The sequence below is a fragment of the Silene latifolia genome, chromosome 6, assembly GCF_048544455.1.
Source record: "Silene latifolia isolate original U9 population chromosome 6, ASM4854445v1, whole genome shotgun sequence".
NCBI lineage: Eukaryota > Viridiplantae > Streptophyta > Magnoliopsida > Caryophyllales > Caryophyllaceae > Silene > Silene latifolia.
The window spans coordinates 36449151-36467058 of NC_133531.1; the positions used below are offsets into that span (position 1 = coordinate 36449151).

The 17908-nt window shown below is 36.1% G+C and overlaps 2 protein-coding genes across 2 annotated transcripts; both read left to right on the forward strand.

The window, feature by feature from the left end:
- The first annotated feature begins 4362 nt into the window (after positions 1 to 4362).
- LOC141586720 (immune-associated nucleotide-binding protein 9-like) lies at positions 4363 to 8732 on the forward strand. The gene is made up of 6 exons (XM_074408028.1): positions 4363 to 4537; positions 5707 to 5955; positions 6527 to 6804; positions 7834 to 7998; positions 8089 to 8223; positions 8350 to 8732. Exons 2-6 carry the CDS (start codon positions 5724 to 5726, stop codon positions 8560 to 8562), a joined length of 1023 nt encoding a protein of 340 aa, XP_074264129.1. The 5' UTR covers positions 4363 to 4537; positions 5707 to 5723; the 3' UTR covers positions 8563 to 8732.
- Positions 8733 to 10097: 1365 nt separating this feature from the next.
- On the forward strand, positions 10098 to 10794 carry LOC141658709 (uncharacterized). Its single transcript, XM_074465581.1, has 2 exons — positions 10098 to 10253; positions 10373 to 10794. The coding sequence occupies exons 1-2, from the start codon at positions 10209 to 10211 to the stop codon at positions 10751 to 10753; spliced, it is 426 nt and encodes a 141-aa protein (XP_074321682.1). The 5' UTR covers positions 10098 to 10208; the 3' UTR covers positions 10754 to 10794.
- Positions 10795 to 17908: the final 7114 nt, after the last annotated feature.

Genomic DNA, 17908 nt, shown 5'->3' on the forward strand with positions numbered 1-17908 from the left:
GTGGAAACGGATGCGGTTCCCCACTGGCGGTGTGAAGTACCTGTTGCGATGGGTATTCTGGCAGGACTACACACTTTAGTGTGTAGTCAGTGATGTGAAGTTGATTGTGGAGTTTGGGATTGATGTGACGGTTGAGCTGTTTGATAATAATCTTATTGTGATTATGTTGTGTGATTAGTCGACCCCCTCTTTGTTTTGTAAAAGCGTGGTGATCCATTCGGGACGGTGGCGATTATTGAGCAGAGTTTGATTAGAGGCATTTGGGCTAGTGGGATGTGTCACCACGAAGTGATTAGAGTCTTCATTGTCATAATTTAGTAGTTTGAGACATTTGGTTTTGAGAACATGTATTTTACTTTTGTTAGTTTGGATTTGGAATTGTAATCACTTTAAACTTTATTACTATTTAAATTATGTTTCGTTATTGTCATTTGATTATCATTGCCTCGGGAAACCGAGATGGTGACGTTTCTATACCTGAGTGGTCCTGGTAAGGCACTTGGAGTATGGGGGTGTCGCAAAGTGGTATCAAAACGACAATCCTGATACCTGTAACCAATGAATCTAATGAACATATGGAGTCAATTAAAATGAACCCGGGGTAGAAGTTGTAGGAGCTAATGCAAATGCTTGGGAGACGTCCTAAAGCCGCGAACTCGCCCTGCAATTTTGAACCGGTCACATGGGGTATGTGTCAGGGTCGTATGTGTTGTCTTTTGGTTTGTATGTGTACATAGTGGCATGTTTTCTGAATTGATTGATGTTAAATGTGGAGAATTGGAGGTATGGAGTAGAAGTTGAAAGATTTGTGATTTGAACATCGAATTGGATGAAAAGCATTTTGTATGTTTATGACGTGGCATTTTGATAATATGAAGTAGATCGTTTTGTTGATTACATAAGGAGTTGCGTATACATGCATGCGTAGTTATGGTTATTTTATTGAAATTATAAAAGTTGCATATTATGTTGGGAAAGTAAGATGAACATGCGGGTAGTGTATATGACTCTGCATGACTCGATCGAGTAGGGGGCACTCGATCGAGTAGGTGTGGTGCTTGATCGAGTGGGTGTGACTCGGTCGAGTAGGTAGTTTGATGTTTTCTGGGTAGAATCGTGTTTTTGGGTACTCGATCGAGTACATAGGAGCGCTCGATCGAGTGGCGTGTCAGCTCGGTCAAGTACGTTTATGATCAGAGGTCTGATTAGGTTCTGGAGTCGAGGCACTCGACCGAGTAGGTTGGGAACTCGATCGAGTAGCCTCAACTCGATCGAGTGGGTTACGTACTCGATTGAGTGGGGTGCATGCGGGTTATATACGTGTTTTGGGTTATAGTATGCGTGTTTATATCTACCTTTTCTTATATAGTTACAAGATGCCGCCAAAGAAAACCGCCTTATATGCGAGAGCTGAGAGCATGAACATTGATGATATAGTAAAGATGTTGGAGCACCAAGATGCTCTTACGGAAGCGTTGAAGAGAGTGGGAAAGGATAAGGAGGTTGACCATTTAAAGATCAAAGCATCACATAGCGAGGTTCAACCCGAAAGAGTATAAGGGGACCGGGGAGCCAATTCTTCTAGATAATTGGCACGGGGAGATGGAGAATATCTGGAGTTGGTGCACCTTTGCCGGGTGAGTTGAAAGTGGAACAATCTGCGTTTTACTTGAGGGAGGCGGCAGGAGAGTGGTGGGATAAGGTCAAGGTGAGTGCTAGGGAGATGTAAATGAAGCAGGGACCACCTGTTATACCTTGGGATGAGTTCAGGAGAGCCATGAGGCGAGAGTTCTTACCGGAACATGTAAGGAGTAAGCTGAGAGAGGAGTAGGATGAGTTTAAGATGACATCTGATATGACGGTGGCTGAGTACTACCGTAAGTTTAATGAGAAGGCTAGGTACCCTGAGGATATAGGTTTGAGTGAGGAGAGCCTAGCTATGAGGTTTGAGAAGAGGTTGACCCCCAAGATAATAGAGAAGCTACCTGTGGGAGTCCTTACAGATGTTAAGGAAGCTTATGAGAGAGCTGGGAGGGCTGAGAGGTTCGTGGAGATGACCCAAAAGAGAGGTGCTGAGAAAAGAAAGGCTGAGAGCAAGGGTGGTGGCCAATCCAACTATAAGAAGGGTAACCACACTCAGGCAAGAGCATATTCATCTGGTTCGAGGTTTAGTGCTGGGGCTTCATATGGGCGTGGCCGTGGGAGTGGTAGCAGTAGCTGGGGGATATACACGCATGATTTCGAAACATATTTGAAAAATTTTATCTTTTGAAAATTGATTTTAAAACTTTTTAAAATCGTGCCTTTAAAATGAAACCCAAGATTATAATAAAAATGGTTATAACCTTAAGTTTAGTAAGTAAAGTTATAGGTGAAATAGCTATAACTTTACCTTCCCAACACTACTTCTTAAGATACCGTTATTAGACGATGTTCTATACTAGCTAATCTTCTTGGAGATCTTCAGTGGTAGGATCATCTGTTTATCTTGATCATAAGACCTTCATCTTGAGCCTGTTATAGACTTGATCGAACCTTTTGCTTAAGTGATCATCATACTTGAAACTTGTTACGATTACTATGGACGCTTTAAGAATCTTCAATGTTATAGCTCAAGCTGCTACAACATTACTTGAACGACGCTTTACAAATCTTCAATGTTATAGCCAAGATTTCTATAACATTACTTACTCAAATTGTAAACTTTAATCAATCTATTAAAGACTAAACAACGATTACGAGTAAGAGTATATATAATATCAAATACATACTTGTCATTATCAAAACTAATCATATGTCTATATGGTCCAACAAATTCCCCCTTTTTGATGATGACAAGTCTCTTACGATTTGTAAGTAAGTGTAAGTTCTCCCTCAACATAATATTATAAAAGTCATAGTCAGTTGAACACAAGAATAATCCACTTATATACAAGTATAGCATCTAAGGACCTTAAGAGATTAAAGGTTCTGATAAGGAGCAAGTTTAGGCAAATACTTAAGTCACAGTCATTCTCTTCCCTCTCTTGACATCATCGAAAAGACGAGAAAAGACATAAAACAACTAGAATAAAATAGACCGAGACACGTATTAATCATGCAAAGAAAGATTATAAAACGAGAAAGTAATCGACGATAAGCATGCAAAATATAAAATATGTCTAATACAAACCAAGGAGTTTAATGCCAAAGAGTTGAATATGATAACACGTATTAATGCCTAATGGGCCGAATTAGATTAAAGCAAAAATGGGCCGAATTAGACAATTATGCAAAATAAGAGTCTAAGAAGCAAAATAAAAGGCAATAAGGCATGGTAATGATAAAAGCGGTCTAGGGGATGTTGTGGTTGACACGGTGATGGTTAACATAACCAGGACGGGTACGAAATTCAAGCAAGGAAAGACGACCAAGACACGAACCCACTTGAGTTGCTTGGGCCGTGAAACACCGATCGAAATTGAGCACTTTCATAGACAATGCTTTAGTAGCCTCAAAGACTTGCTCCATCTCGACTCTCATGGCACGTCCCGCTAGCATCACTGCTCCTCCTTGACTACACAAGTTGGATGATATGTGATAATACGAGGTGTTTATCTTTGTGTATGGCTCGACCATCTTAATTATCATGTCTTCCCCACTTGCACCTTTCCTCTTGTTGAATACATCGAATTATCAGATCCAAAGGATACATGGTCGTCGTTAATTTCATACTCAATTGGTTAGAGTTTCGTGTTGATAACGTGTTGTGAAATAAAAGATAACAGAGAAGAGAGAATTGTAGAGAGAAAGGGAGACAGAATTGTATAGTATTCTATTATGAGAGGATATATATACACATATAATGAAGATATAGTTTCCATAAAATAATACACTCTAAAATATTCTAAGATATGGACAATACTAACATCTCCTATATACTAAAAGATTAACATATCTCTAAATTTTCTCGCTTAAATTTCTTGCCTAAGCAATATTTACTGGACGATATTTTTTCCAAATTAATTTTCACTATCTATATTACTACTGAACAATATTTTACCACCTAATTAACATAAATCATTGCTAACTTTTACATAAATAAGGCGAATAAAATATCTCCTTGGCACTATATATGTAAATTTTCTACCCTTTTCAAAATGGAGGTAAACCATATTAATTTTATAAATTATCATCTCTAATATCTTTATCTAAAATACTAGTGAAATCGCATTTTGAGCTCTACTATTTATTATAGTGTGACTTGTGAGGGGTTATTGAATCCACAATTAATTTTGTGTGAGTGAGAGTCCTTGTCATATTGAGCCTCTTGAGTCTTGAGTGTGGACAAAACAAAATGACGACTTAGCCCATCCATAATCCACACCAAATTGGCGATAATTTAGAACAGTTTCTGTTGGTAAGGTGGTCGTTACAATTACGGACTCTCCCCCACAATTATTTTTTGATATTAAATATTAAATTATATAGTGAGTGACCTGCCTTCAATAAACAACACTCAAAGCTCTTGTTTATTCTTCTTCTTGTTCAAGTTATTGTAAGTTAAAACCCTTTCTTCCTACTAATGTTTCCTTTTGCTTAATTTATACTTATTCATCTTGTTTCTTCATTCATTCGCCTCAATTTAATCTCATTCGTCTGATTGTTTTACTTGTTGATTCAGTAAATTAATTTTGGTATGATAGTTATTTTTGTGAACAGAATGTGAATTTGATTGCTGATTGTTGACTTGAGTTGAATTCTAATGTTTTGCTTTTGCAATGCTTCAGATACTCGAAATTTCGTGTTTTTTTTTATTGCTTTCTTTCCTTTTGTGAGTTTTAATGCCGATCCTTGGATTAATATTGACAAATTGTGTAATCATAAATAAAAATTCTGCATTATTTCATTAGCGTTGCAGTTGAATTTGAGTTATTTACTCCCTCCGTCCCAATCATTTGTTTATTTTTTTAATTTTTTTGTGACTTGTGAGGGGTATTTAATCAATGGTAAACAAATTTCTGGGACGGATACAGTAATTTGTTCTTGAATCGGAATCTCTGCCAATAATTTCGGACCCTTTGTGGACTTTCCCGAGCCTTAGGTTTAGTTTGCTGTTGAACTTTTCCGGTAGTTAGTAACTTCAAAGTTAGGAGACTTGTTCCATGAAAGATACTAAAAATACTTGTTAATTTGATTTTGAAACTAATAATTCGTTTCTGATCTTCAAAATACTCCGTAGTTATCAGCGGAAAGTTTGGTGATCCATTCCAATTGTGTTATGCCAATGCTGGTTATGTATCGATTTACGCAATGCCTATCTGTCATCTTTTGTTATAAACAAACTCTCCTATGTTACCTTTCGACGTATGTATCCAAATTAACAATAAAACGGGTCAAGTATCATCCTACTTGTGCATATAAGACAATCTGTTGCTTTACCACTATGCATTCTGCTTTGTTTTATTCCAACCACTTTACCCGTCTTAAACTTAAGACGGATATACCCGTCTTAAACAAGATTTTGTGATGTTATGGCTAGTATGTGTTGCTATGAGTTTGATATAATTACCTGAATACTTTCTACTTTATAGTAAGAGGTTTAGGATGATTTATGTGAGCCGACTCAAGATCATTTTGTGATTAAGGCTCTCATGTTGTTATCGTGGTCTTACTTTACTAAAATTTACGGAGTACAAATAAACTTGGTTCTTAATCATATTGCAGATATATCGATTGATCAAATGGGTGGAAATTCAATTGAAGACGATTGGGATTTTCCCTCTCTTTCAAATAGTGCGCGTACTGTCCTTTTGGTTGGGCGTGCAGGGAATGGTAAGAGCGCTACGGGTAACAGTATTCTTGGGAAAAAGGTTTTTAAGTCGAAGCCTAGCTTTGCTAGTGTCACAAGCACCACGGAAATGCAAAGTACAATGCTAAAAGACGGGCAAGTCGTTAATGTTATCGACACGATAGGTATGCAATCAGTTAGTTGATTGTTTTCTGTAACCACATATGCACTATTATTCTTGTATGCTTAGTCATTTTGTCTATTGCTTATTGCTTAGTTAGTTGTTCATTACTTCATTTTATCAATGTACTCTAGTAATGTGGCAATGTGATAGAAATATTCTATTCTAATTGCAGAAACTATATGCACTTACTCTTGATTTTTTCCTTGCTTCTCGTTTTTATCACCTATTTATCTTAGACGGTAAGCCTTAGTTTTGTTATACTGTCATTAGCCCATAGGCGTGTCTGTTTGGAGGTTCATCTCAACTCTACAAGTCTTAGTTCGTTCATATGTAAAGTTCAACTTTATAATGAAAGACTGTTTACCCAACATTGATGTCTTGAATGATTTTAGCTCTTAGGATGTCCAACATTATTACATACATAATGATAATAATAAAATTTATTCAATGTGTTGTTGAAATAACACCATGGTTCGACTATTTCTATACATGTCAATATATAACTTTAGATGTATTTTCATATTCATTCAATCATGTGAATCTGAAAATGTGCTTTTTTCTTGGTTTTACAGGGCTTTTTGACCCCGTTCTTGAATCTGAAGTCATTGGTAAAGAGATCGTTAAGTGTGTTGATTTGGCTAAGGATGGGATACATGCAATACTTTTGGTAGTGTCTGTGAGGTCACGTTTTACCCGTGAAGAAGCAACGTCACTAAATATTCTCCAAACCTTCTTTGGACCTAAAATTATTGATTACATGATAGTAGTGTTTACGGGAGGTGATGAGCTTGAAGAAAATGATGAGACCCTTGATGATTACTTGAGTGGCGAGTGTCCAGAACCGTTGCAGGTAGGTAGCTGTTATATATATATTCCACCTTATATTATTTACCAATGCAATTCTATGTTATAGTCTTGTTATAACTAATTGTTTCAGGCAACGTTTTAGATATTTGTTAATTTGATGATTTGATGCTTTTTATATTCTTGAAAGCCTGTCTTGAGTTTGCCGTAGATCTAACACTCTCATTGACAAATTTAAGGGATTTTCTTATGTGTACCCCTCAACTATTTCACTTTCTCACTTATACCTCTCTTTGAAAAAAACACTTTGACTAGACATAACTCTTGAATATGATTTCAGAAAACGGTAATTTTCTTTTTCAAATTGACATCTTTACTAGATCTTCGGTTTGAAAAAAAAAAATTGTTGTTTTCTGAACTCATAATTGGGAGTTATGGTCAGCCAAAGTTTTTTTCGTAAAAAACTTTATAACTCCTAGTTACAAGTTCTGAATGCGGTGATCAAATTTACGTTTTTACAAGATCTTTTGTTTGGGAAAAAAATTAAAGCTTTTTGATCTCGTAGCCAAGAGTTATGGGTAGTTGAGTTTTTTCTTCTCACAAGTGAGAAAATGAAATAGTTGAGGGGTACACATGAGAAAATCCCTAAATTTAAAGTGTTTTGTACTTAGATGAAAAGGTAATTGAAGAGTATGTCTCTTAACCTGTAAAAGTGGAAAAAGGAAAAATAAGCTAGGATGTTTTTTTTTCCTCCTTAAAATCCTACTCGAAAGTATTTTTTTATTTCAATTACCTCAAATTCATTTTAGCTAATTAGCTTAGCTTATTTACCTTGCCAAGCAAGTCCATAATCTAGCTTGATAATTTGAAATTTTTAAAGCCGTAGGTAGACATTTTATGAACTTTATCTGTCGATCACTTTTTGTTCGCGTGATTGATGAATGCATTTATCATAGGAACTCATTTTGAATGGACTGCTTGAATGGGTATCTTATTTTGTTGGTCCAGAGTTTGTATGTGAGGTTTGAGAATGTAGTAACTTAGTATGGTGTTTTTTTTTTCTAATAATTTGCAGAAAATTCTTAACTCATGTAGAGGTCGACATGTTCTTTTTGATAACAAAACAAGAGATGAAGCAATTAAGGGAAGACAAAGACAAAAGCTTCTTGATATGGTTGAAATGATCATGCTAGAAAATGGACAGCAACCATACACTGATAGTATATTTAAGGAACTCAAGGTATCTCTTTCGACCTGCTTTATTTTGATAGTTAAATAGTCGAATAGTGAACTAAACATTTTTACTTGGTTGTTTTATCATGTTGTACAGAAAGGAGCAATGAAGCTCCGACAGCAAGAAAAAGATGTCGACTCCTTAGAAGGTTATACTAAGCAGGAAATCGCAAACTTGAAGGAGCAGATGCATAAGTCACATGAAGTTCAACTCGAACGGATTACTGAAATGGTTCTTCTCATTTCTTCTAACTACTGATGCACATGCATTAATAGAATGGGATATTAATGTACATACATTAATATGGAGTATATGTTTTTGATGTTACTTGATATGTTTTTTTTTTTGCTTTCAAAGGTCGAGTCAAAATTGAGAGAGACAACTAAAAAGCTTGAAGAGCAATTGGCTGAGGAGCACGCGGCAAGACTGAAAGCAGAGGAAAAGGCACTCGCTGATCGGGGAAAATCAAATGACGAGATTCGAAAACTCCGAGAGAACTTAGAGAAGGCACGAAGGGAGACAGAAGACCTTCGTAAAGCAGCTGAACAGGGGAGATGCTCTATCCTCTAATCAGCAAACTCTTACGAGTATTATCTAAGCTTTTTCTGCGTGTGGAATTAAGATTTTCATATTCTTGATCTATGCTTTAAATGGATTGATTTTTGATTTTGGGGTATGTATATAGATCTATATACTCGTATGATCCTTGGCTTAGTTGAGTTTACAAGAGACTTAATTAACCCTCTTTGTTTTAGTATATATGACCCCGATGGAATGAACAGATTGATAGATAATATACAGCTTGCTCGGGATAGAGCCCGTCAGCCGTAGAGGTAAATTGTTAAGCAGTTAAATGAGTAATAGAGTTAAAATAGAAAATGGAAAGGAGTGATGGTAGTGAAAGATAGAAATGTGGAACACTGTGGAAGTAGTATAATTGTTGTCCTGTTTTGGTGTTTATTCTCCTGTATGTCAAACGGAGAGTTTGGTGTTTCGGGTGGAGAAAAATCAGATGAGGTGATTAGGAAACTCCGAGAGAACTTAAATAGGGCACAGAAGGAGGCAGAAGACCTTTGTAGGAAGACAGCTCAACAAGCTGAACAGGGGAGAGATGCATGTTCGATTCTCTAATTAACAAACTCTTATCACAAATTATCTAAGCTGGGAATTTTGGATTTTCATCCTCTTTGTATATAGGAGTACACTATACGAGTATTTATTATAGATTTATAGGAAAATGATAATGCCATTACACTTTTTTGATAATGGCACAACCATACAAGCTAAGTCTCATACTCATTTTTCACCTTCTCACAAACATGAGTAATTTCAAAGTGACATTATGTCTTCAAATTTGGGGAAAAGGTCAAGCTAGATAGAATGAAATTATAGGAGGTTGAAAAGTACAGAGTATATCATATACGAGCACCTAACATCATACTTATGTAACTCAATTAAACATAAAAATGAATCGAATCCATTTCAAAGACGTCTTCCACTTTAATTTTTATTAATATTCATATTGTGTTCTACTGTATCTTCTACACTTCACCCTCTTATACTCTTATCTGTAAGTCTACAACCATCCTCAATTGCATGTAACACAATCTCGATTAGGAATTGATTTATTAATTAATACTCTTTTTGTACCGATTATTTATTTGTCTTTCTTATTTTCTTTTAGAAATATTTTAATTAAAGATAAATAAATAATTAAAATGAAGGGGAGTATTTTCATACAACATAGTAACCCTATTTTATGGTAACCCTATTTTGAAAATCTGTGATTTTCTTTTTTTCAATTCCATCCGCAGGATGTTATAGGTTGATCCGAGATTAACCTAGTTTCGTTTTCGGAAAAAAAAAACGTAGTAACCCTATGATCATATTGATACGCGCTTTACTTCCACGGACGAGTAGCTTTTTTTGCCATGTTTTGGAAAGTGTGGGTCCCCGGTCCTCCCACCTTTCTAGTCTTAATGGTTTTGTTTTTATGTGGGTGTTGTACTTAGATTAGGAAATTAGTAGTATTTTGTTTCCTATTATTATTATTATCAGTCTAGATGTACGATTACATAAATACTCAAGTTTTCTTATAGGTTAATTATTAAGAGGAGGGGTTTTGAGAGCACAATAAAAAGGATCTATAATCTCTACTAAAGAAGAAAAGATCTTGACTACTTAGAAGGCTATACTATGGAGGGCAGGAGGGGCAGATGTATGGGTTAGATGAAGACGAACTCGAGCGGCGTTCTGGAATGGTATTTCTCCTTTCTTCTAATTAATTACTCATATTATAAATGCACATACATACATACATTAATAGAATAGAATTGGAATTGGATATTAACGTACATACATTAATAAATTGTTTTTGAAGTTACTTGATCAAGCTAAAAGGCTGGAAGAACAAGTATTGGGTGATAAGAATCAAGCGGCGGCAAGATTAAAAGTCGAGGAGAAGGCACGGAGTGAGACAAAAGACGACGTTCGTAAAGCAGAACCTCAGCAATGGGGATGGGAATGGGGAAAATCAAATGACAAGATTTTACAAGACAAGTTAGACAAGGCACAAAGGGAGACAGAAGACCTTCGTAAAGACGTAGAGAAGGCACAAAGGGAGAAACTCGACCTTCGTATAGACTTAGTAAAGGCACAAACGGAGACAGAACAACTTCGTAAAGCAGCTGCTCAACAATGGAGATGGAGATGCTTGGAATTTGGATTTATCATAGTCTTGGTTTATGCTTTAAGAAGATAGATTCATTTTGGATTTTCCGTACGATTCGTGGCTTATTAGTTGAGTTTATGGCAGGACTTAGGCCCCTGTTCTTTTGGACTTAATTTTAGTTCTTTTAAGTTCAGTTCAGTTCAGCTTATTAAGTTAACTTAACTTAAGTTAAGTTAAGTTAACACTACTACAGATACAGGCTATAACAACGGGTAAAAACCGTTGTAAAAACAAAAAGCGGACGTTGTTAAAGCGGACAGTTCAGAGAAGGTATTTACAACGGTTTGGTTATTTAATGAAACCGTTGTCGAAAGTATTCACCACGGTTAAAAGCCGTTGTTGTTGGGTGTTCTCCGTTGTGGAAAGTGTTTCAAAAATTTGGAGGGAATAATATAACAACGGTTGTCATATGTATAACCGTTGTTGTAACTTTCCCTCCAAAATTGTGAAGTCTTTTGACAACAGGTTTATGCTACATACCCGTTGTTGATATTTGTAGTAACAACGGTTCTTAGTTTAAAACCCGTTGTTGTAACTTTCCCTCCAAAATTGTGAAGACTTTTAACAACGGTTCTTCGTTTAAAACCTGTTGTTGAATATTATGCGCGGTATTTGTGAAAGTCATTCACAACGGTGTTATTTTTATTAACCGTTGTGAAAGGTCTTCACAACGGTTTTTTTAGTAACCGTTTTTATTACGAACTCCTAATGTTTTGAAAAATTAAATTTGTTTCATGCCATTCAAAACCTCGCATATATCAAGTGACACCATATACCAAAGACCAAAGATAAATCAAATTTGGGTTATTCATCGAACTCAATAGATTCAATTCAACCACAACAAAAAGATCATATATATATATATATATATATATATATATATATATATATATATATATATATATATATATATATATATATATATATATATATATATATATATATATATACTTACAAGGAGTTGAATTTACATGAACTAATCATTCCCTAACTTCAACAAAAAATTTACTAATAAGTTGATCTAAACTCGGAGTATCATGCATTTCTATTTTCTAAGACGTATTTGTCCAACATGTCCCTTACCTCGTCTATATCTATACTTGAGTACTCCTCAATCTGTTGTGACGGGTTGATTACATACTGCGGAAAAAACAAAGAGAAGACATTATTGTAACAACATCAATTCTTCGCATAGCAACATCATGGTATATATAGCAGCAAGCAAGACAACATTAGCTCTAATTTAAAAAAGGTAATAAACACATTATTAAATTACTAACCTTTTTTCGAAATAATGATATATCTTCGCCTAATAATCTCCAACATGAACCGACAAACGTAGTATCCACATTGTATGCTATCCTGGGTGGCGAGGGGCCTATTATTACATAAAAACAAACAAACGAGAGAAGGCTCACATCGAATCCCGAACTTTAGGTATTGTATTAGTATTAAACACAAATTTTTGCACTTAATGTTATTGTATTTGAGCACGTACCCCTGTTATCGTAATAAAATCGGGGCCAACATCGAATCTTTCCGGGTTGATCCCGCTCGTTTGCTCTTCTCTTCTCAAATGGCCTTTTTTTTTAAAATAAAAAGGAGGCGTAAACTCATTTTTTTAGGGGCAAAAATGAGCTTTTTTCTATAAATAAAAATTGAAACTTAATGTTATTATAAATAAATCAGTATTATAAACTTACTTATTAATCAAGTACTTAAAAGTCTCGCTTGGTTGATGATGTATAGAGTCCAACCAGAAAACTTTATTCCTTGTCGGCATGATGGCTGCTAGCACCCAATGAGTCCTACATCAAGAGACATCATCATTATTAACAAGTACATATATTAGTTATGAAAATGCAATTGTAGGGGGAAACGTAATATTAATTTGTTTATTACTCTTTTTCATTATAAGCGCCAAAAATCAGCTTCTTGGTTGTCGCCAATTCTTTGAGCAATATAATCTACCCGTTCTTGAACGAGAAATTCGGAATAAATAAAGATAAAACATAGGGGCACAGGAATCCGTATTGATCAGATGGAATATTCTTCTCCGGGATCACTCTCAATTTCAATATCCTACATTATTACGGTATTAATTCCGGTATTTAAAACACTATCTAGTAGTCAGAATATTAGAATATGAAATTATTTATTAAGAAACTTACTTCATCCAAACAAATAGGTGTTGGACATCAACGGTCTAGGCCACCCAAATGGCTAGCATATCCCATGATAGATGTACTTGGCGCTCAACCCCTAGAATATCCTCCTCGAGCGGAATAACTATCAATTGCTCGGTGGCTATGCGATGGCCAGCCTCCTCATGCAGTTTCCTCATCGTCACCGTTCTTACTTTTTGCATGTAATCCTTCCCAGTATATTGTGTGGAGTCTAAACTCCTAACTTTTTTCAGGTCCGGGAAAGAATGAGTCTTTGATTTTGTGCTACTACCACCAGCCTACACATGTAGTAGATAATTAAAATAATAAAAAATCCAAAGGTAACATATCCTAGTTGGAGTAATAAAAATAAAAGCGTACTTAATTAAATACCTCGTCAACATGCTCTTTCAATGATGAGGTAGTAGTAGCAGGTAAGACTGGGGACTTAGGCTTATCAGTCTTTTTTGTCCCCTACACAAAATTACCATGCTTTTTATAAATACAGACAAAATATAAATAAAATGAGCGAGGTTTTTAAAAAAATGGAGAAGTTAATTAAATACCTCATCAAGTTGTTGTCTCGACGAGGTCGTTGGCATGTCTGTGGACTTAGGCTTATCCGCCAAAGCCGGCTTTTTTGTTCCCTACAAAAAAAAAATAACATATAAATTTAACATATAAAAACATTCAACAATTAAAAATTTAACATATATATAAAGGTATTTCTTCTAACCCCAACTGCTTTCCGCTTCTGAGGCGGAGACGACCGAGCCAAGTAGATGTGAGTTTCAGGCCATTGGATGAAACTTCCAACCGCATCTCTCAGAATGGTAATGTCGTCACGAACTGGGACAGGCAGTTGCAATTTTTCATGGCCTGGAAAGACTGTAGTTATCTCTACTTTGGTATGATTCGGCAAAAGTTTTTCGCCATGAACTACGATTTCTTGCTGCAGATTTGGTGTGCATTTCTACGAGACCCGGCCAACACGCACATGTGGCTTTTCGGTTTTAGGGTCAAGACAAGAATAATCGGCCTCTTGTTTACGGCCTGAAGAATATACACATACATTATTATATCCCAAAATTTAATAGAATTCATATAAATTTAACTAATTAAACACTTCATGCATACCTTACTGAAAACAGGGAACTGACTTGAAGGGGATGTATGCTGTTTTCCATCAGCCGTCTTCTCAAGTTGCATCTCCTTTTCAGACCCATTATTTACCTAATAAAATTAACCAATGGCACTATGTCAGAAGTTATAGCATTAGAGCTGGCAGGGAACACACCCTCTGATCTTACCAAAAAAAAAAAAAATAAGGAAGTATTAGGTACCTGATCGGCTTTAGTTGTTACAACTTCAGAAGCATTATTAGGTACCTGATCTTTCTAAATCTCGTTGACCGATACTTCCTTCTCATGTATTGCCAAGGTAGTAGCGGCCTCTTGACCAATCTGTTGTACCTTATTATTACCCCCTTTAGAAATGACATCCTCCATCATCTTCACTTCTTCTTCGGAAAGCTTGCCTCAAGCATTCAGCTTTAGTAGTACGGATGCCATTAACTGAAGCTGCGTGCCAAGAATGTAATGTGTCAGCAATTTTTATCCCAACAATAACATGTGAATTGAACTTAAATGAAAATAATAGAATAAATGTTACCATGTCAGCCTTCTCAGACTTAGTCTTCCTTTTCTTCTTTATCGGGGCAGTTGTCCCATAATATTTCGTTACTCCAACCTGTAACGGGACGCCCCTCAAACGACCTGGATGTTCGGGTCGGCCGATCGCTCTAGCAAGAACGTCATTACGACCACTGGGAGTGAATTTCCCTTCTTCTACCTCTTTCAATACGTTGTCCTATAATATATTAAATAAACTTCAAATTATATTTGTGACTAAAATAATAAAGTTAGTAATGAACTCGTCTTAATAAAATAATGCTTACTATGTTGGCCAACACTTCCTCATCATATTTGTCACGCGACCGGGATCTTTTAGGCGTGTGCCCTTCTTTATAAGTTACATGCCGATCCACCTCTTTCACTCCCTTTGCCACCTACACATTAACATGGTAATATTTATACACGTAAATGTGTATCAATGCAAGTTCAAGTGTGATTAAAAAAATAAAGTCTCACAGGGGAATAATGCATGCTACTTACGAGGTTCTCTTCTATCTTTTCAGAACCGCCTCGAGAACCATACTATTTCCCCTTCTTGCATGAAATGTTAGCACGATTTCTTCTGCTAACGGCCTTCAAATAATTATATAAAAGCGCAAGTAGATGAGATAATAAAAATATTATATAAAGGACTCATTAATTAAAAAAATGATAGGTAAATCGTTAAAAGGCGAGGATATTTAACTGAAATTTCTCGTAGTTCTCATCTTTTGAAAAGATCTCATTGTTCTGCTTGATGGTGGGACACTTGTTTTCCGGTGGGCTCTTACGCATCTCCCCGTTGCCTTGTCCACATACAACCAATCCCTAGCAACGTCACACCTCCACCGCTCGTGGACATCCGCCGCCTTATGCATTAAATACTTATCATGGCTTTCATCGGGTATAATAAAGCCTTCCTTTACACGAGCCAAGTATAACTCCGCCAATTTTGGATTCAAAGTTCTAACATAATCTAAATGGATAGGCACAAACTGTCTTGTGCAAGTACCAATCCAACTGGAGAAATAACCCGCATTTGGACCAGTAGGGAAACCCATCTCACTCCATGTTATTTCCAACGGCTGTTTAGCGGCTATAGCTGCAAGGACTTTCTGGCACTTCGTAGCACCCCTCTCACCAGGCTTATTATTCTGAGACTTATTATTCTTTTGACTTCTTTTACGTTTTTCACCCATGATAATCCTAAAACCCAAATATGAATGATATAGGAAATGAACAACTTAACAACGTACATGCAGAGTATTATCTAAAACCCTAAACCCTAATAGGAATGAAAATTTAAAACAACAAATTGAGTTTCTAAAATCCTAAACCCTAATAACAGGAGTGAAGTAGATGATGCGGGATGATAAAGATAACAACGAAGACGAAAAACAAACAGATGCATGAAAAAGAAAAAAGAAAATCGTCTTAAAACCCTAATGACGAAACACAAAATTAAAGTGAACATACCTGATGATGATGATGATAAAGAGAACGAGCAGGATGATAAGGGAAGGCAACGGAATCTGGGCGTCGGAAATTGGGCGACGGCCGGCAACGAGAATGTAGAAAGCGAGGAAGAGAGAAGAATTAACTCAGGATACCAACGGTTGATCGAACTAATGTTGTGTGTGTTTGTGTATGGTATGCTGTATGGGTTTGTAAATTAGTTTTTTATTAAGACAAACTATTGACAACGGGTGCTCAAAGAAGAACCGTTGTTATATGTTAATAACAACGGGTCAATAAAAGTCAACCGTTGTCAAAAACTTTATTACAACGGTTAAAATATACCCGTTGTAATATATTTTCACCAAATTTGCGCCAAAATGAAATATGTCAAAAAAATCAATGACAACGGGTAGGGGTACTACAACCGTTGTTGAAAGTATTAACAACGGGTAATTTAAATATAACCGTTGTTATTGTTGAACCTCTTTTTTTTTTTAAAATTACTGTAATTCCATTACAGTCCAAACTCAGTAATAATACATCAGAATAAATGAGAAGCACCATATCTTGCAACATTATTCAAAGAATTTCAACACCAAAGATCCACATCTAATAATAAGATCAAGAAAATAAGACAACACCAGCATGCATGCATACTGCATATCTAAGCTACAAGATTTACCATGCCATGCAAATTTGGGAATTTTTATTTAACAATATAATGACCATTATTGATTTACCAATAAATTAAACCATCAAATTATTGGTCTGAAAATGACTCAAAATGTTGGTCGTCCATATCACTGTGTCCTGATGAACTATCTCAGGATCGGGGACGTTTCTTGGATGTCATAGTTTCTTCGTTAACCCAAATACCTTCACCATGGTTCTCACGCATATAGATGCTTTCAGTGTCCTCATGATCAGTGTCAACATCGTCGAAATAAGATACAGTGGTAGACTGATCCATTCCCTCAAAAACGACATCCTGATCATCATCACCATTATCGGATGGACTACTCCTTCTACTCTTTATAGACAATACAACAAACCACTTCTTATCCATAGGATCGGTGACATAGAACACTTGTTTAGCTTGGGATGCCATTATGAAAGGATCATCCTTATTATTGCCAACCTTACCCAAATTGACCAACGTAAATCCCATCTTATCCTTTCGGACACAATGGATGTTGTTATCAACCCAGTTACATCGAAACAAAGGCATTGTGAAATCAATGTAATCTAGTACCAATATTTCTTGAATAACACCATAATAAAGGCATTTTCCCCAAATAGGCTTTTTATCTTTTGAAGTAGCAAAGTGCATTACCTCAAATTCAAAACTCACATCACTATTTTGCATTGTGCTCAACTCATCTTGCTCGCGGATGTAAAAAGTATATCCATTAATGGCAAAACTGTTGTAAAAGGTGACCCTGACATTTGGACCTAAACCAAGACGTAGTAACCTAGGAGAGATGTCATCACCAGTTTGATCAGTACACTCTAAGACAATATTCCTAAACCACTCTGCAAACGTCTTCGTATGCTCGTTCCCAATCCACTTCTCGGTCTTGTTTGGGTGATCGTATTTGAGCTCATCTTTGTGTTGTTGAATATAAGGTTGCACCTCATCTTCGTTGTTTAGAACATACGTGTGTGGTAAATGCAACATTTCACGTGTCACAATTTTTTCAACCCGGCCCCTAATACCTTTTCCGGTCATCCAGTCACTATAACGATTCTTAGGAACGCCAATCAACTCCTCAGGAGAGAGATGAGCGTAACAATATGAAAGAGCTTCGTCTAAAATAGCGCGTTCAGCAATACAACCTTCCGGACGATACCGATTAGATGTATAGTCCTTGTAGACTTTCATCAATCTT

Coding starts and splice junctions, on each gene's coding strand:
- LOC141586720 (XM_074408028.1), top strand. CDS start 5,724: ATGGGTGGAAATTCAATTGAAGACGATTGGGATTTTCCCTCTCTTTCA. Junction 5,956..6,526: donor TAATGTTATCGACACGATAG/GTATGCAATCAG, acceptor TTGGTTTTACAG/GGCTTTTTGACCCCGTTCTT. Junction 8,224..8,349: donor TCGAACGGATTACTGAAATG/GTTCTTCTCATT, acceptor TTGCTTTCAAAG/GTCGAGTCAAAATTGAGAGA.
- LOC141658709 (XM_074465581.1), top strand. CDS start 10,209: ATGTATGGGTTAGATGAAGACGAACTCGAGCGGCGTTCTGGAATG. Junction 10,254..10,372: donor TCGAGCGGCGTTCTGGAATG/GTATTTCTCCTT, acceptor TTGTTTTTGAAG/TTACTTGATCAAGCTAAAAG.